Below are 21436 nucleotides of genomic sequence, written 5' to 3' on the forward strand. Positions count from 1 at the left end.
TTATTTGTTTCAGAGTGTGCCAGCAGAAGGAGGGTCAGAGAGGGAGAGAGAGAATCCCCAGGCATTCTCATACTCCCCACTGAGCAGAGAGCCCAGTGAGGCAGCCCCATTCCCTTGAGATCATGACCTGAGCCAAAACCAAGAGTCAGCTGCTTAACCAACTGAGCACCTAGGCGCCCCAACTCATATACTTTTTGCTAGATTTAATTTTAGGTACCTTTATGCGTTTGTTCCTGTTGTGAATTTTCTAAAAATACATTTTCTATTTAGTTATTGCTAGCATATAAGAATGCTATTGAGGTTTTTTGTGTGTGTGTGTGTTTCAATCCAACAACTTCTCTTATTCTATTAGCTTGCAGATTCTTGTAAGTTTTCTATGCAGACTGTTAATTGCAAATTATGGTTATTTGTTTCAATTCTAGTATTTCATATTTTTTTTCTTGGTCTTTTGTACTGGCTAGAACTTTTCTGCCATAGTGACTAGAACTGGAGGTTCTAGTGGGTGTTTTTGTCTTTCTGATTTAATTTTTAATTTTTAAAAAACTTTTGTTTTCAAAGGTTTATTTATTTGAGAGAGAGAGTGCATGTGTGTGTGCGAGTGTGAAGTAGGGGGTTAGGAGTGGGAGAGGGAGGAGGAGAGAATCTCAAGCAGACTCCCTGCTAGGCTGAATGCGGAGCCCATTGTGGAGCTGGATCTTATGACCCTGAGATCATGACCTGAGCCCAAATCAAGAATTGGATGCTCAGCAGACTGAACCACCCACATGCCTGTCTTTCTGATTCTAAAAGCAATGATATTAGTGGGACACTAGTGATTACTCTTGGGTTTGTGGAAATGTTCTTTTCAGTACCCTTTCTATTCCTAGTTTACTAAGAGTTAAAATTAAAAAAAAAATTGTGGATGGATATTAACATTTAAGGCTTTTTGTGTATCTATTGAGATGATCATATGGTTTTGGACATTTAAGCTCCTAATATGAATTATATATGAATATATATATATGAATTACATTAATATATTTTCATACATTAAACAGTCTTTTATTTCATTCTTGAGATAAGTTCTACTTGGTTATGAAATACCACTACATGCTGGATTGTATTTGCCAATATTTATTTGGGTTTTTGCATCAATGTTCAAAAGTGAGGTTGGTGTATGATTTTCCTTTCCTGTACTTTTTTGATTTGGTTTGAAAATCAAAATTATACTGGCCTTAAAAAATGAGTTTTTCAGCTTTCTTTTCTGTTCTTTGGAATAATTTATGTAAGATAGGAATTATTTATTCCTTGAAGGCTTAGTCAAATATATGACATTCTTTTCGGAAATGTACTGTATATATTAATTACTGTTGTCTGGTAATTATGTAGCAAGTGTTTCTAAGATACGGAATTTATATCTATCTCTTTAGATGCACTCTGCCTTAAACACACTTTTCTGATAATCTTTCTTAAATTACCCTCAGATGACTTTTTGGCATTGGGAAAATAATCCATCTCTTCTGGTTACCCTCATTCTGTACTCATACAATTTTTAAAAACCTGCATAACATTTACATTTTTCTTTATTAAGTTTAATTTTATGAGTTTTGGTTCATCATGACACTAATGACACTAACTAGGGGTTTTATTTTTTAATTTCTTTAAATAGTTTACAAATTATATTTTATTTGTCTTCAGATATGTTATTTTGAAATAATTACAGGCTCACAGGTAGTGTAAAAAACAGTTTGGAGAGGTCTCATGTACCTTCTCCCTGTTTCATCCCTGGCTACATCTTACATGATTATAGTACAGCATTTTTTTTTTTTTCCTTCCGACTGCTATAACACAGCATTAACACCAGGGACCAGACATGAATCCAATGTGTATGCAATTCTGTCATTTTATCCCATGTAGATTCCTATAATCACTACTACAGTCAAGATGTAGAACTATCACATGATAGTGCTATTTCTTCATAATTACACTTGTCTTCCCCTCCACCATTCCTAAACTTTGACATCTACTAATTTCTTTCTATAATTTTGTTTTTTGAGAATGTTTTATAACTGGAATCATGCAGTATGTGTCCTTTTGAGACTGACTTTTTCACTTGGCATAATGCCCTTGAGATCCATCCAAATTGTTGTATGTATCAGTAGATGGTACTTTTTTTTTTATCTGAGTAGTGCTTCAGTGTATGAATGTACCACAATGTTTAAACATCCATCTACTAAGGGATATCTTGTTATTTCCAATTTTCAGCTATTAAAAATAAAGCTGCTATACAAATCGTTTAAAAAAAAAGAATATTGTATACAGGTTTTTGTGTGGACATAATTTTTCATTTCCCTAGATAAATGCTGTGTAGTGTAATTGCTGCATTGTATGACAAGTTTATGTTTAGTATTATTAAGAAACTGCCAAAGTCTTTCCCATAGTGGCTATACCATTTTGCATTTCTGCCAGCTGTGTATGAGAGCCAGCTTCACTGCATCCTTGCCAGCATTTGGTATTATTACAGTTTTTTATTTTAGCTGTTCTCATAAATGTGTAGTGATATATTATCATGGTCTTAATCTTCATTTCTCTAATGACTGGTGATGGTGAATATCTCATGTGCTTATTTTCCATCTGAGTATCCTCTTCCATTAAATGTCACTTCATATCTTTTGGTCATTTTCTAACTGGCTTGCTTATATTTTTACTGTGAGGTTTTGAGAGTTCTTTATATATGCTAGATATAAGTCCTTTGTCAGATATGTGGTTTCCAAATAATTTCTCCCATGGACTGACCCTTTTTTTTTTAATGTTCTTCTCTATCTTCTCTTTCTTTGCTATAAAGTTTACTTTTTCTGAAGCAATATAGCCACTCATGCTTCCTTTGATTAACGTTTGTGTAATATCTTTTCCTGTCCTTCTACTTTCATCCTACATATAGCCTTACAATTGAAGAGAGTTTCTCGTAGACAGCATAAAATACAGTCAGGTTTTTTTAAATTACCTCTGCCAATATCTTTTAATTGATGTAGTTAGACCACTTACATTTATTGTAATTATTGATTAGTGCTTTTCCTGTTTGTTCTTTCTGTTTTTTGTTTCTTTGTTTTGTTTTACCTAAGTTTCTGGAGATTATTTGAACATTTTTAGAATTTTATCTTGATTTATGTATTTTTAAAAAAGATTTTATTTATTTATTCATGAAAGACACGGAGAGAGAGAAGCAGAGACATAGGCAGAGGGAGAAGCAAGCTCCATGCAGGGAGCCCGATGTGGGATTCAATCCCAGGACTCCAGGATCATGCCCTGGGCTGAATGTGGGCACTAAACCGCTGAGCCACCCAGGCGTCCCTATGTATTGGTTTTTTGAGTGCATCTGTTTGTATAGCTTTTTAAGTGGCTGGTCTATTACATTATTTATACATAACTTTCCTAATTCTACTGGTGTCAACACCTTACCTGAGTGAAAGGCCCTTTATCTTCCCATATTTCTAATATAATTGTCTCAAATAATTCTTCATACATTGAGAAGGACATCAATGTTATGATTTTTGCTTTAACTGCCAAACATAATTTAGAAAAACTCGAGAGGAGAAGAAAAGTAATGCTTATTTTTGCTCTTTCCATTTTTCTTTCCTCCTGATGTTCCAAGATTCTCATTTCCTCTCTGTTTAGAGAACTTTCTTGAGCCATTCTTTCCAAGTAGGTATGCTGACGACAAATTCTGTTGGCTTTTGTTTATCTGAGAATGTCTTGATTTGCCCTGCATTTTTGAGGGATATTTTGGCTGAATATAGAATTCTGAGTGGACAGTTCTCTCAGCAAGTGAAAAATACGCCATTTTTTTCTGGGTGCCCCAATTTCTGATGTGAAATTTGTTGGAGGCTTTCAGAATTTTTTCTTCAGTCTTCAGTTTTTAGAAGTTTGGCTGTAATATGTCTTGGCATGGGTTTCTTTGGGTTTATTCTGTTTGGGGTTTGTTCAGTGTTGAATCTGTAGGCTTATGTCTTTTTTTAGTCAAATTTGGCAGATTTTTAGCCATTATTTCTTTGAGTACGTTTCCAGCCCCACCTCCTTTTTCTTCTCCTTTTGGGACTTGGAATGCACGAATGCTCATGCTTTATTATATATCTTACATGTTCCTGAGGCCCAGTTCATTTGCTTTTTAGTCTGTTTTCTTTGTTGTTCAGATTGGATAATTTCTATTATATCTTTGAGATCAGTGATTCTTTTCTCTATCCTTTTCTTTTCTTCTTTTTTTAAAGATTTTATTTATTTATTCATGAGAGACAGAGAGAGAGAGAGAGAGAGAGAGAGAGGCAGAGACACAGGCAGAGGAAGAAGCAGGCTCCATGCAGGGAGTCTGATGCGGGACTTGATCCCAGGACTCCAGGATCACACCCTGAGCCAATGGCAGGCGCTAAACCGCTGAGCCACCCAGGGATCCCCTCCTCTATCCTTTTCTGCTATTGAATTCATCCACTGAGATATTTATTACAGGTATTGTGTTTTTTTAGTTCCAAGATTTCTGTGCAGTTTTGTCTCTGTCTTCTATCTTTGTTTTTCATGTTGTGTTTCTTTGCTGAGACTTCCTTGTATTTCCATTGTTTCGAATGTGTTTGTAATTGCTCATTGAGGTGTTGTAAGATGGCTCCTGAAATCTTGTTTAATAATTCCTTTATCTGTGTCATCTTGGTGTTGGTATTTGTTGATTGTCTTTTTTCATTTCAGCTGAGGTGTTTCTTGTTCTAGCTATGGTGAGGATTATTTTTATTGAAACATGGACATTTAAGATATATTCTGAGATTCTGGGTCTTGTTTAAATCTGACATTTTAGCAGGTCATTTCTGATACTGCTCCAGCAAGGAAAGGGGGATGCCCCATGTGGTTGCCAGTTTGGGGTTGAAGCTCAGGATCTTCTCTTGGCCTCTGTTGACACACTGTGGGAGAGGGCTCCTTGTTACTGCTCACTAAGATGGGAGCTCAGCCTCCACACTCGGCCTCAGCAGGTAGTATCCTGGCCAGGAGGGACGGGGGCACATGGTGATGGAAGTCTTGACTTTCTACTAGGCCTTCTCTGAAGAAACTCAAGCATGGAAGCAGAGGGATGGGTTGATTCTGCTGAGTAGGATGGAAGGCCAGCTTCCCTATGGAGCATCTGTGCTATGGTGTTTGACTAGAGTCAAGCAGATATTGTTTAGAAGTTTATTATTATTATTTTTTTAAATCTTTTTAGATTGCCCCTTTTATCTTCTTTGGCTGGAGATAGCAGGATTTTTTGGAGGTACCTTTTTTGTTTATTTTTATTTTTTTTATTTTTATTTTTATTTTTTTTTTCCTTTTTTGTTTTGAACTCATTGGTGGTCCTGGGTTGCCAGCTTCCCCAGCACCCAGTATGGACCATATGAGATGAAAAAAAGACCCAGGAAACTCACCACTGTGTTGGTCCTGGGGTCCTGCAGTCCCCAGCCAGTCAGCCTGCTCTTCACTCTTCAGCCTCTATGTTTCTTTTGTACATAAAGTCCAGGGATTCCGGCTGTATTTAGTGAGAGCAGCAGAAAAATATGTTAACTCTATCCTTGCAGAAGCAGAAGTCCAAGTTTAATTAATTTTGTAGATAATATATTCATATACCATGAAAGTTAAATGGTATAAAGGATACACACAGAAAATTAACGTCTCCTACTAACTTCCCCTCTTAGATAACAATGGTCATTTCTGGTTTCTTGTGTGTTCTTCCTGAGATAATCTGCACATACCAGCAGGTATTCACAGACATCTTTCATGCATATCCACTGTTTTGCACCTTGTGTTTTTTCACATAACACCACACCTTAGTGATCCTTTTAAAATAAATATATGAAGACCTGCTTCATTTTTTTCCATGGCTATATTATATTCCATTGTGTGGAGAGGCCACCTATGTGTAACCAGTTGACTCCATTATTTGTTATATTCATTGTCTTCCGATCTCAGAGTCTTCCCTACTCACACCTGAGTCAGGGTCTATTACCATATGTTGCGGAAGGCTGGAGATTGCTGCTGGGGTGACGTGGCCTTACTCTGCAATGAGTCACACAATCTGAATACTCATAGATAAGTCTTTGATAGCTACTCTCTTAGACACAGTTCTCTGTCATGTTCATAAGGACTGTTTGGACCACATCTTGCTTTTCATGGGCATAAACAAAAGATGTTGAATATAAGCTCTATATACCTTTATTCTGTTTCATGGATTCAGTTGCTTCATGTATAATAGTTAATAATGTTTAAAAGAAGTATACTTTATGGTTTTTAAAATTTTTCTTATTTCTGATGGCCACTAAAACATAGATCTGCTATGATTTGGGGCCAGAGTACTTTGTTGTTGTTGTTGTTGTTGTTTTTAAAGATTTTATTTATTTATTCATGAGAGACACACAGAGGTAGAGACATAGGCAGAGGGAGAAGCAGGCTCCCCGTGGGGAGCCCAGTGTGGGACTCAATCCCAGGACCCTGGGATCACCACCTGAGCTGATGGCAGATGCTCAACTGCTGAGCCACTTAGGCATCCCAAGGGCCAGAGTACTTTGCCTTTTTCGGAGGGATAAGATTTACCTTGTTTTCATTTAGGTTTTTGAGTGTGGTAGTGTCACCTCACAAAGTTTGGCATTTTTTCCCTCAAGGTGGTGATTTTTTTTTTGTGGTTAATATATTGCCCCCAAATTCTTGGTAAATTTGAATGATGTCATGAATTGCGGAATCTTTTTGCCCTTGTCTCTTCACAATTTTTTATTTTGACTTGGCAGTTTAATTCTAAATTCATGCATAATTAAGTTTGATCTTGCCCAGAGGATAGAATCTGTCACTTGTACTGGCACACTGCATGAAGACTTTGAGGTCTGCTTCAAGCCATCTTGCTAGGGGCCCTTTGTAATACATGATGTGTGCATCAGATGGTTCTTTTTTTGGGGGGGGGGCATCAGATGGTTCTGTGTGAGGTCTGTCCCTGTGCCATTGAGTGGCGTGGTCAGTTTTTGGAGGTCGTTTTGTTTGTTTCTACAGATCGCCTCAGTCAGGTAGGGCCCATCAGACTTTTCTGCCCTGTTGCCAGCCTCAGGGCTCTGGACATGCTTACCGGCTTTGGCATGAACACACTCACTAGGCTCTGCCCCTGGCATTTTCACACCACACCTGCTTCTTCAGTCTTGCAGAAATCCTGTCCCTTACATTTGTGCCCCCTTTTGTAACTCAGAAGCTTTGAGTCCAAACGTGGCAGTGAGTTGGAGTGAGGAAAGGAGGTGGGAAGAGTGGTTTCTTTCCTGGACCTTTTCCTTTTCACCTCTTCCACCTGTTACTGCAAACAATGCCTTTCTGAGGAAAAGAATTCAAATTCACTTGTATATCTTTATTGTGATTCTTCATTTGTAATAAATTGGGGATTTCAGATAGTCTGCTTTAAAAATAATTTGGAATAAATTTGGTGAAGATGAGTTAATGGGAGCTCAGCGGTTAGACCAGAGGTTAGGAATTTATTTATTTGAGATAGTGAGAGTGAGCATAAACAGGGAGAGGGGCAGAGGAAAAGGGACGCAGACTCCATGCTGAGCAGGAAGCTCAATCCCAGGACGCTGGGATCATGACCTGAGCCGAAAATAGACGCTTAACCAATTGAGCCACCCAGGTGTCCAGGGGTTAGGAATTTAAATGGAGAATTGAATCTTTGTGAAGCTTCCACATTTCATTAGATGTTAAATTCTAGAGTGGAGTCCTGTGTGTTTATTTACTAAGTATATTCCCAAATGTCAAGGTTAAACTCTTATTACAATAATGTATCATAAAAGCATTGATACGTTTACCTAATACAGCTGTTTGATTATTGTACTTTTCACAGTGGATATTCACCACCAATCTCTTTATTTTCCTCCTAATGTAATCAGTTATCTTTCTATAATAAGATTAAAAATACGTATTTTAAATCTGTCTGATACAGAGTTTTGGTAAAATGACTTAGAGTGTATAGGTATTATTTTTCAGTTTTCTCTTTTTATCATATCTTTAACTTTGTCTACTTCTGTATTGTATTTTAAAATTTGGAGCCTATAATACAGTCCATGGGCATTTCATTTACTATCTTGAAGGATTTCTTTAGGTGAAAGTAAGAGATTTAGTGATGTCATTTCTGTCTGATTAAAGGCAGATCAGCTAAGTTCCTTTGTACCATTTTAAAAATAACACTGCAACATAAAACTCGTTCCTGTATTTTATGTACTCATTGATATTGTCTTTTCTGTGAACTGCCTCCACCCCCAATAAAACCCTAACATTGAAAATGTGCTTGTACATACATGGGGATTATATTATCCTTTAATGTGAATAGTGATGGAAGTCTTTGTGCTTTTTTTTTTTTTTTAAGGTATTGCCATCAGAGAGTCGGCAAAGGTAGTTGATCAAGCCCAGAGGAGGGTGTTGAGGGGAGTCGACGACCTGGACTTTTTCATAGGGGATGAGGCCATAGATAAGCCCACGTATGCCACGAAGGTGAGCTCCTCAGAGGAATTTACTTCTTTAACTGTGTAGCCAAGAGCAGAGCAGTGGAATGAATAGTGCAGAATGGCAGATTATCTAGAAATTGTTTTTTTTATTTATTTTATTTATTTTATTTATTTTATTTTTTTTTTAGAAATTGTACTTTATGGGCTATGGGCATATTTTTATTTTTTATTTTTTTAAAGACTATTTATTCATGAGAGAGACACAGAGAGAGAGAGAGAGGCAGAGACACAGGCAGAGGGAGAAGCAGTCTCCAAGTAGGGGGCCTGATGTGGGACTTGATCCCAGGTCTCCAGGATCACACTCTGGGCTGAAGGCAGCGCTAAACCGCTGAGCCACCCAGGCTGCCCTATATTTTTTATTCTTATGTTTTAAAAGAAGGTTTGTTGTTTTTGAATGGGGTATTTTTGATGCAGGGAATCCAGTGAACTTACAGAACTCTGGAAGGTAGAACTGACACAGGCAGTGCTGGGTTACACGCAAAAACAAGATCTGCTCCTGTGGAAAATTTCAGGTTGATTAATTAACCTGTCAGATATGGGAAGTTACAGATTGATTAATTTAGGGGAAAAAAAAGGACAAAAATTAAGTAGACATTTGTTCTAGAAAAAAAAAAGCTCCAGATTGAAGTGCGCAGTGGATGGTGTGCACTTTTCCATCTGTTACCCACAGTAAAGATGGTTCTTCATGCTTAGAGGTGGGCACAGTAGAGTATCAACTGTAGTATAGTGAATGTTTCTGCTAATGTGCCTCTTATTTCTTCCCATGAATGAGCATCAGTGCCTGTGCACCAGGCCGTGCTGCCTACCAGGCCAGCCTGTCCTGGGCCAGCGTTGTTGGGCTCCTGCTCTTACTGCTGTGAGCTCAAGCTTGATGTGTTCTGCTCTCTCTTGCCATAGTGGCCAATAAGACATGGAATTATTGAGGACTGGGATCTTATGGAAAGGTTCATGGAACAAGTGATTTTTAAGTATCTTCGAGCTGAGCCTGAGGATCATTACTTTTTAATGGTGAGTAACTGCAGCTAAGAGGACTATATCCCTCAATATTCCAAGTTACTTAGATTTTATTTTTTCAGATTACTTAGATTGTATTTTTTATTCTTATTTATTTTAAAAATTTTTAAAGATTTTAAAGATTTTATTATTTGAGAGAGTGAGAAGGATAGTGAGAGCGAGCATGAGCAGGGGAGAGGAGCAGAGGGAGAAGCAGGCTCCCGTTGAGTAGGGAGCCCCATGCAGGACTGGATCCCAGGACCCCGGGATCATGACCTGAGGCAAAGGCAGACGCTCAACCACTGAGCTATCTTAGATTTTAAACTCAAGATATTCTTCTCTGGAGAGTTTTTAATTCTTGTTAAATCTATTTGTATGAATTGGGTGCTTTTTTGGCAAGTAACAGAAGGCTCAACAGAAGCGTCTAAAATCTGAGGGGGCTCATTGTCTCTCAGCACAGGAAGGCCAGAGTGGGGTGGTTCCCAGGCTGGGTACCCTAGGGCTCCAGTGGGGCTTCTTGTGTTGGTTTTCTGCAGGCCCCCAGGGTGACCACCCAAGCCCCTTTGTGCCACCTCTTGGTTTATATACTTTCAGAGGTTGAAGCACTTCGTAAGAATTAGGAGTCCCTTTTAGTTTATTTAATTTGTTTATTCTTAAGTAATCTCTACACTCTGTGGAGCTTGAACTCATGACTTTTGAGATCAAGAGGCTCATGCTCTTCTGACTGAACCAGCCAGGTGCCTCAGGGTTTAAATCTTACTATAAAATAAAGTTGAGCTGAGTTATGGGCCCTGATTACGGTACTTAATTGGTCTTGTGCAAATAAAACATTGCAGAGAAATGAGAAATGTCTCTTGGTTATAGAATCTTTTCTAGTTCTACTCAACATTATGTGTTTCCTCCCATGAAATGTTCTTTTTAAGTTAAAATTAATTACATGTTCATAATACTTTAATATATATAAAGAGCAGTTGCATGTAACAGAAGCTGCATATTAAAACATATGTAATTTAGCTTTGGATTTTTTCCATGCAAGTATATTGTCGTCAAATGGTCCTAGATCCAATTACGTAATTCTTCCTAATGTTAAATATGGAGTGTTCTTTAGAATCATCAGACTTAAAATGTGGTAGCTATAAGGCTATTATGGTAGTTAGTGGAATCCATATATTTAATATCTATTTTAAAGCAAGTTCTTGAAAGTAGAAAGTGCTCTGATCTTTTTTCTGGTTGTACCTTCACAACTGGGAATTGCCAACTATGGGTCCTGTGTTTTACAGGCCATTGTACATTTTCTACATTCTGTGTATATAGTGGTTTATGTAAGATATTGGAGCCAGGAAACTGACAGTGTCTGAGTGGCTTTGTCTTTATAGCCAAAACAAATCACAGGTTCCCACCTGTCATATTTGGCATTTTTCCTTCTCCTGCACATCACATAACTACCTGTTGGATAGGATTTTAGGGCCAGGCATTGTGCCCAGCTGCTTCCTTCTGTCTGCCCTGGCTTGCTATGCTAGGAGCCATCCTTCTCACTCTAGGCAGAGCAGGCCTGTGGAGCAAACATGTACCACCAGGAAGTAGCCACACAGGAAGTTTCTCCTAAAAGAAATTTTTTTCTGATTTAGCTGGCATAGATATAGGCCAGTAAGGTAAAAAAAAAAAACACAGGAAATGGAGGTGTTTGCATATGGAAAAGCAAACTTTTGCCAAAAATGAGTATCTGTAATGAATGTTAAAAAAAAATCAAGTTTATTAAATTGAAGATAAGAAAATATTATACTCTGTTCATTGTGCTTTCAATTCTGCAAGTCCATTTGTTGCAGGAGGTGCTTGAGGAAGTGGTGAGAATGGTAAATTTCTTTCAGGTTTATACCCTTAATCATCAGTTAATGGGACAGTTAAAGGGAAGTAAAGCAAGAATAGAGATTTATGGCCAAGTCACAGAAGTTAATTGAAGACATTTACTGAACCGCTGCATCAGATGAGAGGTTTTTGGTGTTAGGGAGTCTCAGAGGTATAGATTATAGGTCCCTCAGTAGCTCACAGAATTGTTCTTTCTGACTGCAGTGAGCAGACATCTGAACATACAGGGTGAGGATGAGCTCATTACAGCTTATATTTTTCAAGAAGTTTCAGAGACTCAAGTCAAATTGGTCATGTGGAATGAGCAGATAGCAAATGGGAACTGTACTCTTTTCAATACTGAGTTGCCCAGAGTTCAAAATAGAATCGTGTATTTTAAAGAATTGCAGTGCTTTTGAGTAGAAATTGAGTTATAACTTCAGAAGAGATTTGCAAACTTTTTGAATATGAATCAAGCAAGAATGAGCAAGCAGCACATGCTGCTCAAGAAGCCTGAGAAAAAGGAGCTCCAGTGTCCAAGAGCAGGGAGGATGGACATCCCAACTGAGAGGGTGGGGAGAGGGAGGGAGAGGCAGGGGGAGAGAGGTAAGGTGGGAAGGAGGAGGGAGAGAGAGAGAATCACCCATCTTCTGTCTTTTTGTTCTATTCTGGTTGCATACACATTATTGAGGACAGTTCTTAGTCGGCTGAATGCTAATCTCCTGCAGAAACAGCCTCATAGCACGCCCAGAGATACTGTTTAAACCAGCTCTCTGTGCATCCTTAAGACCAGTGAAGTTGAGACATAAAAGTAATGGTCACACATGGTACTCCTGACTTGTTATAATAGTCTCCTTCCTGGTTCTCAGGATGATTTGGACCTGCTCGTCCAGTACAGTAGCCACCAGCCAGTGCAGAGCTTGACTTAATTGGGTTTGCTGAGTTAGTCACCACTGGCCATGTGCTTTCCAGATTCCAGCGTATTTTCCTCTCCCACTCTGCCTTTCTTGAGGATTTATATTTTTAGAAAGGTTTCTTTATTGCCGTTATAGAGGCATATGGGAGTGGAGCAATATTATGTACATGTGTTTATTTTGCTATCTTTATCTAGAAATATGGGTTAATTTTTATGGTACTGATTAATTATTCATTTCTAAATCAATACCAGATTATATTTTACCATTGTTATGGATAAAAACATTTATTCGTGTGATGTTTTAATCATATGCTTCAGTATTTAAAGATAATAAAAACAATACTTGTATTTTAGATCTTGTTCTACATAATGTTGGGAAAGTTGTATTTAAATTGATCTGTGCTAGCTTTGGCAGAGTGTACACTAATGTGGTAATGATACAGAGAAGATTAGCATGGCCCCTGTGGAGGGATGACATGCAAATTCGTGAAGTGTTCCTATTTAAAATAAATAAATTGATCTCTTAAAGGAACAGCTACTGGTAGGAAGCATAGGAGAAATGGAGGATTGAGGAAGAAATGAATTTGTGATTATGTTTCTCAGAACCCTTGAGGATGTTGCCCTTAATGCTGAATTTGATTCAAGAACCAGGTGAACCTAATTATACCATAAACATTCCCTTAAATGGAAATACATAGATTTTAGTGTAAATTCTTCACAGGTGGTGAATTGTTTGGCAGCAAGTAATAGAAGTGTAAAAAACAGTCATTTAAACAAGTTAGGGGTTTTATTTTTCTTTGATAGAAATAGTAGGGAGGCCAGTGCTGGTATGGTAGTTCTCTGGTATTATTGGAGATCTCTGGGCTTCAGTATCTTGAGCATATGGCTTCTATTCTAAGGATGCCTCTTGATCACAAGTTGGCTACTGCAGCTCCAGTCATCACATCTGTATTCCAGGAGAGAAGGAGGGGTTAAGGGTAAGGAGGAGTCTACTCCTCAAGTCCTAACTTTATAAGGAGCTTTCCTAGAAGCCATGCACTAACTATCAGCTATTGCTTCTTATTGGCCTGAACTTGCTCACTTGGTCGCCCCTGTCCACAAGGACATGTAGGAAATGCTTTTCCTGTGGGCTCGTGGCCACCTCCTATCTATGAGTGATTGCTGTTTCGTCAGTGTGGCGGTGGGGAGAATGGAGATAAACGTGACCACAGGTGTGAGCACGGTGGCAAAGGTGGCAAAACAAGAATCTAGCTGTTTCTGAAATCTTGGCTGGATGCTGCCTGTACAGAGAGCGCCACCTGCCCTGGGGAGCCCACAGGCCACAGTGTGCTTCCTCCTGTGCGGTGTGCTGTCCTGCCCCTGTTGCGTCTCTCCCGGGTGTAGATCTAGCAGCAGTCAGGAGGTTGTCTTGGGAGTTTCACTGAAACTCCACCCCCCCCCCCCCCCCCCCCCCCAGCTTCACCTGCTGTGGCAAGATTTTCTTCCTTTACAGATTTGTGGGCAGGACAATGTTCAGAGGTGCTCTCTGGGACGCTGCTTGGAATTCTTAACACCTGCCATCTTTCCATGTAACCCTTGCGCTCCCATGTGCAGATGATGCACACGCAGCACATGCCCCATCTCTCCCCCTCCCTGCAGGGCTTCCATCTGTTTAGGGGAGGCTTCTTGTCTGAGTCTGGTGAGCGGTTCTGCTCTTTGTAGATGTTTACTATGTTTCCAGTTTCTTGATTTTTACTAGAAACTATCTTGGCACATACAGTTTCTACATTTATAACATTTTTTTTCTATAACTCTGTGTTTGATTTTGGGGTCTAGAAGTATTAATACCGTATGAGTCTTCAGCTTACCATCTCATGCTCTATCTGCAGTGTACAGAGGCCACTGTGCGCACCTGTCAGTGTTGGTTGATACCATTTTTCATTATTTGATGTGATAAAGATTCGATTTGTTTTTAATTTGCATTTTTTGAGAACTTGGACCATAAACATTTTTTCATGCATGTATTAGTTTTATTTCCTCCCATGAGTTGCCATTCATGTTCTGTGCTCTTGTGCATTTCAGCATCGCTGTTGCTTCTCTCACAGCTGATTCCAATGAACTTTTTTCTTAGAATTCTTTTTTTGTGATAGAAGGTACACACTGTAAATTTTATCATTGTAACCATTTGTAATGTACAGTTTGGGGCATTAAGTACATTCACACTGTTGTGCAACCATCATTACCATCTCATCCAGAACTTCTCATTGTCCCAAACTGAAACGGTCCCATTAAACACTCATCCCAGTCGCCATCTGCCAGCCCCTGGCCCTCACCCTGCTACCCTCCGTATCTGTGAAATCTGACCGCTCCAGGGCCCTCACATACATGGAATCACATAGGGTTTGTCCTTCTGTCACTGGCTTCTGCCTCTCAGCCTGATGTCCTCCATGTTATAGCTGGTATCTGCATATTCTTCCTTTTTAGGACTAAGATCCCACTGTATGCATGTTTTGTCTGTCCTCTGAGCTCTTGCATATAGTAGGAAGGTTTTGTCAGCACCAGATGTGTTTTTCTCAGTTGATTTTTTTTCTTGCCTTTGTAGGCTATGTTTTTTTGAACATCTATCACTTTAACATATATTAAACACAAATCTTTATCCATTTGGGGTTTATTTGGAACATGATTTGACACTGGACTTAAAACCCAGGAAAGATCTTGGGAGCCAGAGTTAATCTGTAGGCTCACCTTTTGCTCCAGACCACATAGGGAGCTCTTACCTGGTGGGCAGGAAGCACTCCCTGACCTATGTGACCTGCGCTCATGCTCTTCAGACCTTTTAAACCTTTTCTCTCCCAATGCTGTCTCTCTTCCATTAAATGCCGCCACCCCCCCCCCTTTTTTTTAAACAATTTATTATTACAAGTGCTTAGATTCCTGTTCCAGGTGAGAAAAAAAGTATAGAAAAAAAGATAGATCTCTCTAGTCAATGTATGTTATTTCTGCTAGTATGAATAGCATTTTTTGACACTTATAGGTGAATTTCTTGAGTATGTGCTGAGTGCCCAGGCTTCACCCTCCAGTGTTTACACATATTAACTCATTTATTTAATTCCACCAACAACCTTGAGGTAGATACATATTAGGCCCATTTTTCAGGTGGATAGGAAGTTCCTTAAGCAAGAGATATTGTAGCCAATATTGTTGGACTGCTGCCATTGATCATGTGCTTTAAATGAAAGAAATCTCTAACAATAAACACTAACATTTATAGCATTAACCATGTGCTGGATACTTTACAGGTATTAACAAACTTACTCTCCACCCTTTGAGGTGGGTACTTCACATAAGTAGTACAGTGTTGAGTGACTTTCACTTGATCTTAGCCAAAAGGCCCAGAAGTGATTGCTGAGTGATTTTCAGATTCCTTATTTACAACCTGCTTCTGCGTATGATTTCATTATTTCTCTCCTGTGCTTTAAGATTGCTTTCTCTTTCCCTTCCAGGGAATACATTGATTCTAATTACAGTGATTAAAACTTCTTTGTGGCAGTGTGTTTGAGCTTTGTACCAGTTGCTGTGCAGGAGTCTACACCAGAGCAGGCAGCTGGTGGGTTGCTAGATTTGTTTGATGAGGTAATACATGCATAGAGCATAGAATTCAAAAGATGCAGAAGGATTTCCAGTGTAAATTATGTCCCCGTCTCACCTCTGTTCTGGTTCCCAGACCCTCTTCCAAGAGGAAACCACCTTTTTCCATTAATCAGTTGTTTATCTTTCCAGAGGTAGTTGTGTGCACGCATATGGATTACACACAAACTCTTGTTTTATACGAATGGTAACAAAATATACAACTTGTACACCTTGTTTTTTCTTTCTTTTTCTTTCTTTCTTTTCTTTTCTTTTCTTTTCTTTTCTTTTCTTTTCTTTTCTTTTCTTTTCTTTTCTTTTCTTTTCTTTTCTTTCTCTCCTTCCTTCCTTCCTTCCTTCCTTCCTTCCTTCCTTCCTTCCTTCCTTCCTTCCTTCCTTCCTTCCTTCCTTCCAAGATTTGTATTTATTTATTCATGAGAGACAGAGAGAGAGAGAGGCAGAGACATAGGCAGAGGGAGAAGCAGGCTCCATACTGGGAGCTCGATGTGGGACTCGATCCTGGGACTCTGGGATCATGCCCTGAGCCAAAGGCAGACGCTCAATCACTGAGCCACCCAGGCGTCCCTTGGTTTTTTTTTTTTTTTTTTATTTATTTAAGAAAATAAATATGTGACAAAAATGTTTTTAATGTGAAATTTACTCTCCTGATTTTTTTTCATTTAATTTTATTTATTTGAGAGAGAGAGTGAGTGAGAGAGAGCATGAACAGGGGAGGGGCAGAGGGGGAAGCAGACCCCCGGCTGAGCAGGGAGCCCGATTGGGGGGGGTGCTCCATCCCAGAACCCTGAGGTCACAACCTTTTTATTTTATTTTTTTTAGATTTTATTTATTCATGAGAGACACAGAGAAAGAGGGGCAGAGACACAGGCAGAGGAAGAAGCAGGCTCCATGCAGGGAGCCTGACGTGGGATTCGATCCTGGGACTCCAGGATCATACCCTGGGCTGAAGGCAGGCGCTAAACTGCTGAGCCACCCAGGGATCCCTTGAGATCACAGCATGAGCGGAAGGCAGATGCTTAACTGACTGAGCCACCCAGGCACCCCTCCCCCTATCATTTTTAAACCTGTCTTTCGATAGTGTTAACTGTTCACATTGTTGTGAAGCAGAACTCTGGCCCTTGTCTGCTTTTGCAGAGCATCCTCTGAGCCTGTGGAATTCCCTGTTTCACTCCCCAAACTCTGTTTTCTGAAGTTTTCGTTAGAAAATCACGGACACTGAAGAACACTTAAGAATGTAGACTACATGGAGACGCCTTTGTCTTTTCTGTAGCAGTTTATCATGGATTGTTTTGTAACAGTGCAGATAGAGCTCATTCTTCCTAATTGCTGCAGTGTTCTACATTATGGACATGGCATAAGTTACTTAATTGTTTCCTTCACAACGGCATTTAGGTTGTTTCTCATCCCCTAATATGCACAGTGCTGACCTTTGACCTCTCTGGAGCATCTTGCTTTAGGTGGCTCTCTTACCTGCGGAATGTAATTTGATTTTGTTTCATGGTCTTAGCTGAGAGACTTTTTTTCTTTTTAGTAGGTGAGTTTCTCACTTGTGTGTGCTGAAGATTTTATTTTAGTAATAATAACTCACTTTCATTGAGCACAGTCCACATGCCAGGAGTTGATATAAGCAGTTTGCTTTGACTCCATCTTTCCACCTCTGTGAGGTAGGTGCTAATTTCGCACAGAAAGAGAAAATCACTTTCCAAACAGTAAAATCTAGGGCTGGGGTTTAACCTAACTGCCAGGACTTCAGAGCTCTTGTTTGAACTCCATAGATCTGGCATGCTGCTCTGTGACAGACATGTTTGCTCTTTGATGAGCTATTATACACTATGTTATACTTTCTGTGTTTAAAGTGTTTTATTTATGTATTAATTTTTTAAAACTCTGGTTTGGTTTTCTCTTTGCTTTGTAGTGAGTATGTATGCTTTATAATAATTTGGTATTTTTTAAAACATTTTTCAGTGTAACTATGATTGTATATACTTACCCTGTATTTGTTTAGGGGTGATTAACTATTCCTGCTGTGATTAATGAGCAGTTTGGTACATTTCCAAAATATGGACATATGGAAATATGAATTTCCATATTTTGGAAATGTGCCAAATTTCCATATTTGGTACATAGTCCATATTCCTTTCTTCTACCTTCTGCTTTTGGTTGGAGCTTGTTTTGATATCGACATTTATAATGTTAGGTGTACTAATGCCTCTGATACCTAATCAGTCTAAAACAGTATGTTTGATTCCATGATAAGAGGGTATCATTGTTTTTATATTCTCTCCTGTTACACCTTTCAGCTTGATATTATTTCTGCTGTTTTAATTTATAACATTTACATTCTGTTCTATAAATCCCAGAAAAGAGCAGTCTTTAGGTCTACATCCTAAATGGACTAATTGCTCACTGTAAGTCTTTGGCTGTAGTTTGTGCATTTTTCTTGTTTGGCCGAACTTTATCATCTAATAGAGTTAAATCACCAAGGGCTTCTCCAAGTTCTTGTATGTTTACGGATGGTTTTCTTTTTGTAATGTGCTTGATTGGCAGTGTGGCCAGTTGTAGAATTCTTGGATCAGAAGACTGTAAGTATGACCCCAAGTGTTACATGAAGTCATGCCAATAGCTGGGGCCAGCTGTACTTTCCTCATTTGAAAGGTATCAAAGTCTGTGCAGACTGCTGTAACAAAATACCACAGGGTGGGTGTCTTAACAGGCATTTGTGTTCTCACGGTTCTGAAGGCTTTAGGTCCAAGATCCCAGCGTTGTCAGGGTTGTGTCTGGTGAGGGCTCTCTTCCTGGCTTGCAGGTGGCCACCTTCTTGCTATGCACATGAGGTCTTTCCTCTGTGTTGATATGCAGAAACAGAGCTCTCAGGTATCTCTTCCTTGTCTCAGGAAGGCATTGGTGCTCTACTCTTACGCCCTCATGAAACCATGGTCACCTCCTGAGAGGCCATGTCTCCAAATATGGTCACTTTGGGGGTTGGCTTCAACATATGAATTTTGGGGACACAGTTTAGTCTATAATAAAGGGTAATGTGGACTTTTTTGCCAAAAGGCCCAGAGAATTTTCATTTATTCTTCTTTTTTTCTTTTTGCAGCATTAAGTATGTGATGTATGTCCGTATTTATTGACATGGAAAAATGTTCACACCGTATTGCTGAATGACAAAAAGCAGGTTTATTTATTCTTTTTATCTTTCTATAATCCTCCTATTTGATTATGGGGATGATGATTTCAAAATAGATATTTGAAGTTTTCGAGCTGTTCTTGGTCTTGATTTGTATCTGCTTTGCTTTGTCTTTATGTCTTTCTGGGCATGTGTGTTTTGTCTGCCGTTCGTTTTTCCTATTTTCTCTTTCCCCTCTCATTTCCTTTTAGCATTTCCATACGATGTCTGGCTGGTTTCTGCGCACCCTTTCCTCACCTCTGAAGGGGAACAATTCTTCCTGGACTCACTGTGTGTATGAGTTCAGGCTGGTTTGGGGACCGGGAGACTTCTGGGTAAAGCTCCCTTGCCTGCACTTTCCTGCCTCCTGCCCTGAGGGCAGGTGGGGTTTGGGAGGCTCCTCAGGCTCTTCTGTTCAAACTGACCTTCTTGTTCCAAGCCAGGGCTGGCTGCTTTTGCTCCTCTGTGGAGAGCTCTATTCTTCGCCTGGGACTCAAGAGTCACTCGTGTTCCCTTTTAGTGTCTGTCTTCGCTTGTCTCGGTTGAGTTTTTTTCTGCCATTGGCAGCTTACTGCTGGTCTTTTCCATTTCAGGGTGTCGTAGGTGTTATGTTATTGAAGAAGGAATTTCCTTTTCTGTGACTTGTTCTTGTTTTGGGGTGGTTAATAAGAGCAGAAATGTTTAGAGAGGTCTTTGCCATCTTAAAGCTTTTAAGACCTGCAGCCAGATTTCTTTAATTAATCACTGTAAATGTACTCTATCTGTAAAATTAGGGAGTTGTACAGCATCCTAATTAACATGCTTTTAGGTTAATTTTTTTATGTCTCTGATGTAATTACAGGAAATTTGGGTGAACACTAAATATAGCAAATGTTTTCTTACAGACAGAGCCTCCACTGAACACGCCAGAAAACAGAGAATATCTTGCTGAAATTATGTTTGAATCATTTAATGTACCAGGACTCTACATTGCGGTTCAGGTAAAAACAACGTTATTTTTACAATTCCCAGCACACCTTAGCTGTCTTATAGTGGAAGAAACAAACGGTGATTCCAAGGGCTCTCCATGGGAGAGTTGGGCTGTGTGTGCCTTCTTCTCCCTCTCCCTCCACCCACACCCCACCCCATTTGGGTTTGAACTCAAACGCTGTAGAGAACATGTTCTGTGGTTTATGTTTTTATGTTTACACTGTCCATACAGGACTTACCTGGCTGCTTTCACATGCATTAAAACCTAATGTGTTTCCCTTTAGGTGACAAGAATGGGATGTAGATGTGTGGTTTTTTTTTTTTTTTTTTTTTTTTTGCTTCTTTCACTCCTGATCATAATAGAGGAAAGATACTAAGGAGTCTATTTAAAAAGAAAATAAATGCCTTTAGGGGTTTATACTTGTAGGGGTCCCCCCCCCCCAATGGATTTTGGGCTCCTATGGTTCCGCGAACTTAGAGAACTTCCTTTGAAGTTACTTGTTCACAGTGTGGGGGTTTTTGTTGGTTTTGGCCGTGGTTATTTGCCTGTGATCCTATATAAAGGAATTGGCCGAAATTTGGGGCAATAATGAGATAGGTGCTTCCCAAAATGTGTTCTGCATCATACTAATTCCTTTTAAAGAAAAGGAAGAGGAGTTGCATAGGAAAATAATTTGGGAGATCCCATGCATGGTAGCCTGCACGTGGTGATTCTTAGTGAGTAGCATTAGTAAAGGCCCTGAGAATGCCTGCATTGAAGAAATCTGTTTATTCCAACACTTCCAAATTTATTTAACCAGAAATCTCCTCTTCCCCTAGGTTATTTACATTGCAAGGAGTAGGGAGATACTTTAGAAAACACTGAACCACAGCCAAGTGCATCAAGGCTGCCTGGAGAGTGTTTTATATAAGTACGGATTCTCAGGCTTCATCTCAGACCAGGGTTTCCGGAACGGGCAGTTCTCTGTGATGGAGGCTGTCCTGTGTGTTGCAAGATGTTTAACATTTCTGGCCTCTACCCCCTAGAAGAAGCACTACCACAAGCCTCCCCTTCCCTAAGTGACAATCCAGACTGGTTCGAGACATCACCAAAGATTCCCTGGGGGATGACATTGCCCCTGGCTGAGAACCGCTGCCCTAGTCCTACCAAATTAGAGTTTCTGGGTGTGAGGCCTTGTAATCTGTTTTGTTTGTTTGTTTTTTAATAAATTCCACAAGTGATCTTCTTACTGCAGCCCATCTGTGGACCCACACTGGGAATGTTCCTGGTGGTTTACACATTAAAATCTTCTTACTCTGTAGTGAAAGTTCCTTTTTCATGGGCTTTCCTTTGTAAAAATTTGATTTATTTTATTGGAAACTTGACCCGTCCAGTTTCGGTAGACTAATTTGTGTGTTGTGCAA

General features: G+C 39.4%; 1 protein-coding gene and 1 non-coding gene across 8 annotated transcripts in view; both read left to right on the forward strand.

Annotated features, from left to right (window-relative positions):
* Positions 1-21436, forward strand: part of ACTR3B (actin related protein 3B) — an 84868-nt gene that overhangs the window by 24153 nt on the left and 39279 nt on the right. For 3 of the 7 annotated variants that reach the window (XM_038559785.1, XM_038559786.1, XM_038559791.1), the window contains 3 exons: positions 8375-8499; positions 9411-9521; positions 19948-20043. In XM_038559785.1, the coding sequence (XP_038415713.1) occupies positions 8375-8499; positions 9411-9521; positions 19948-20043 (332 nt within the window). Of the gene's footprint in view, positions 1-8374; positions 8500-9410; positions 9522-18994; positions 19073-19947; positions 20044-21436 lie in introns of those variants that run through there. The other 4 variants (XM_038559790.1, XM_038559789.1, XM_038559787.1 and 1 more) reach the window with 3 other exon arrangements.
* On the forward strand, positions 12669-12773 carry LOC119869656. Its single transcript, XR_005371748.1, has one exon. It is a non-coding gene; the product is annotated as a U6 spliceosomal RNA (small nuclear RNA).

This window comes from Canis lupus, chromosome 16 (genome assembly GCF_011100685.1).
Source record: "Canis lupus familiaris isolate Mischka breed German Shepherd chromosome 16, alternate assembly UU_Cfam_GSD_1.0, whole genome shotgun sequence".
NCBI classification, from domain to species: Eukaryota; Metazoa; Chordata; class Mammalia; order Carnivora; family Canidae; genus Canis; species Canis lupus.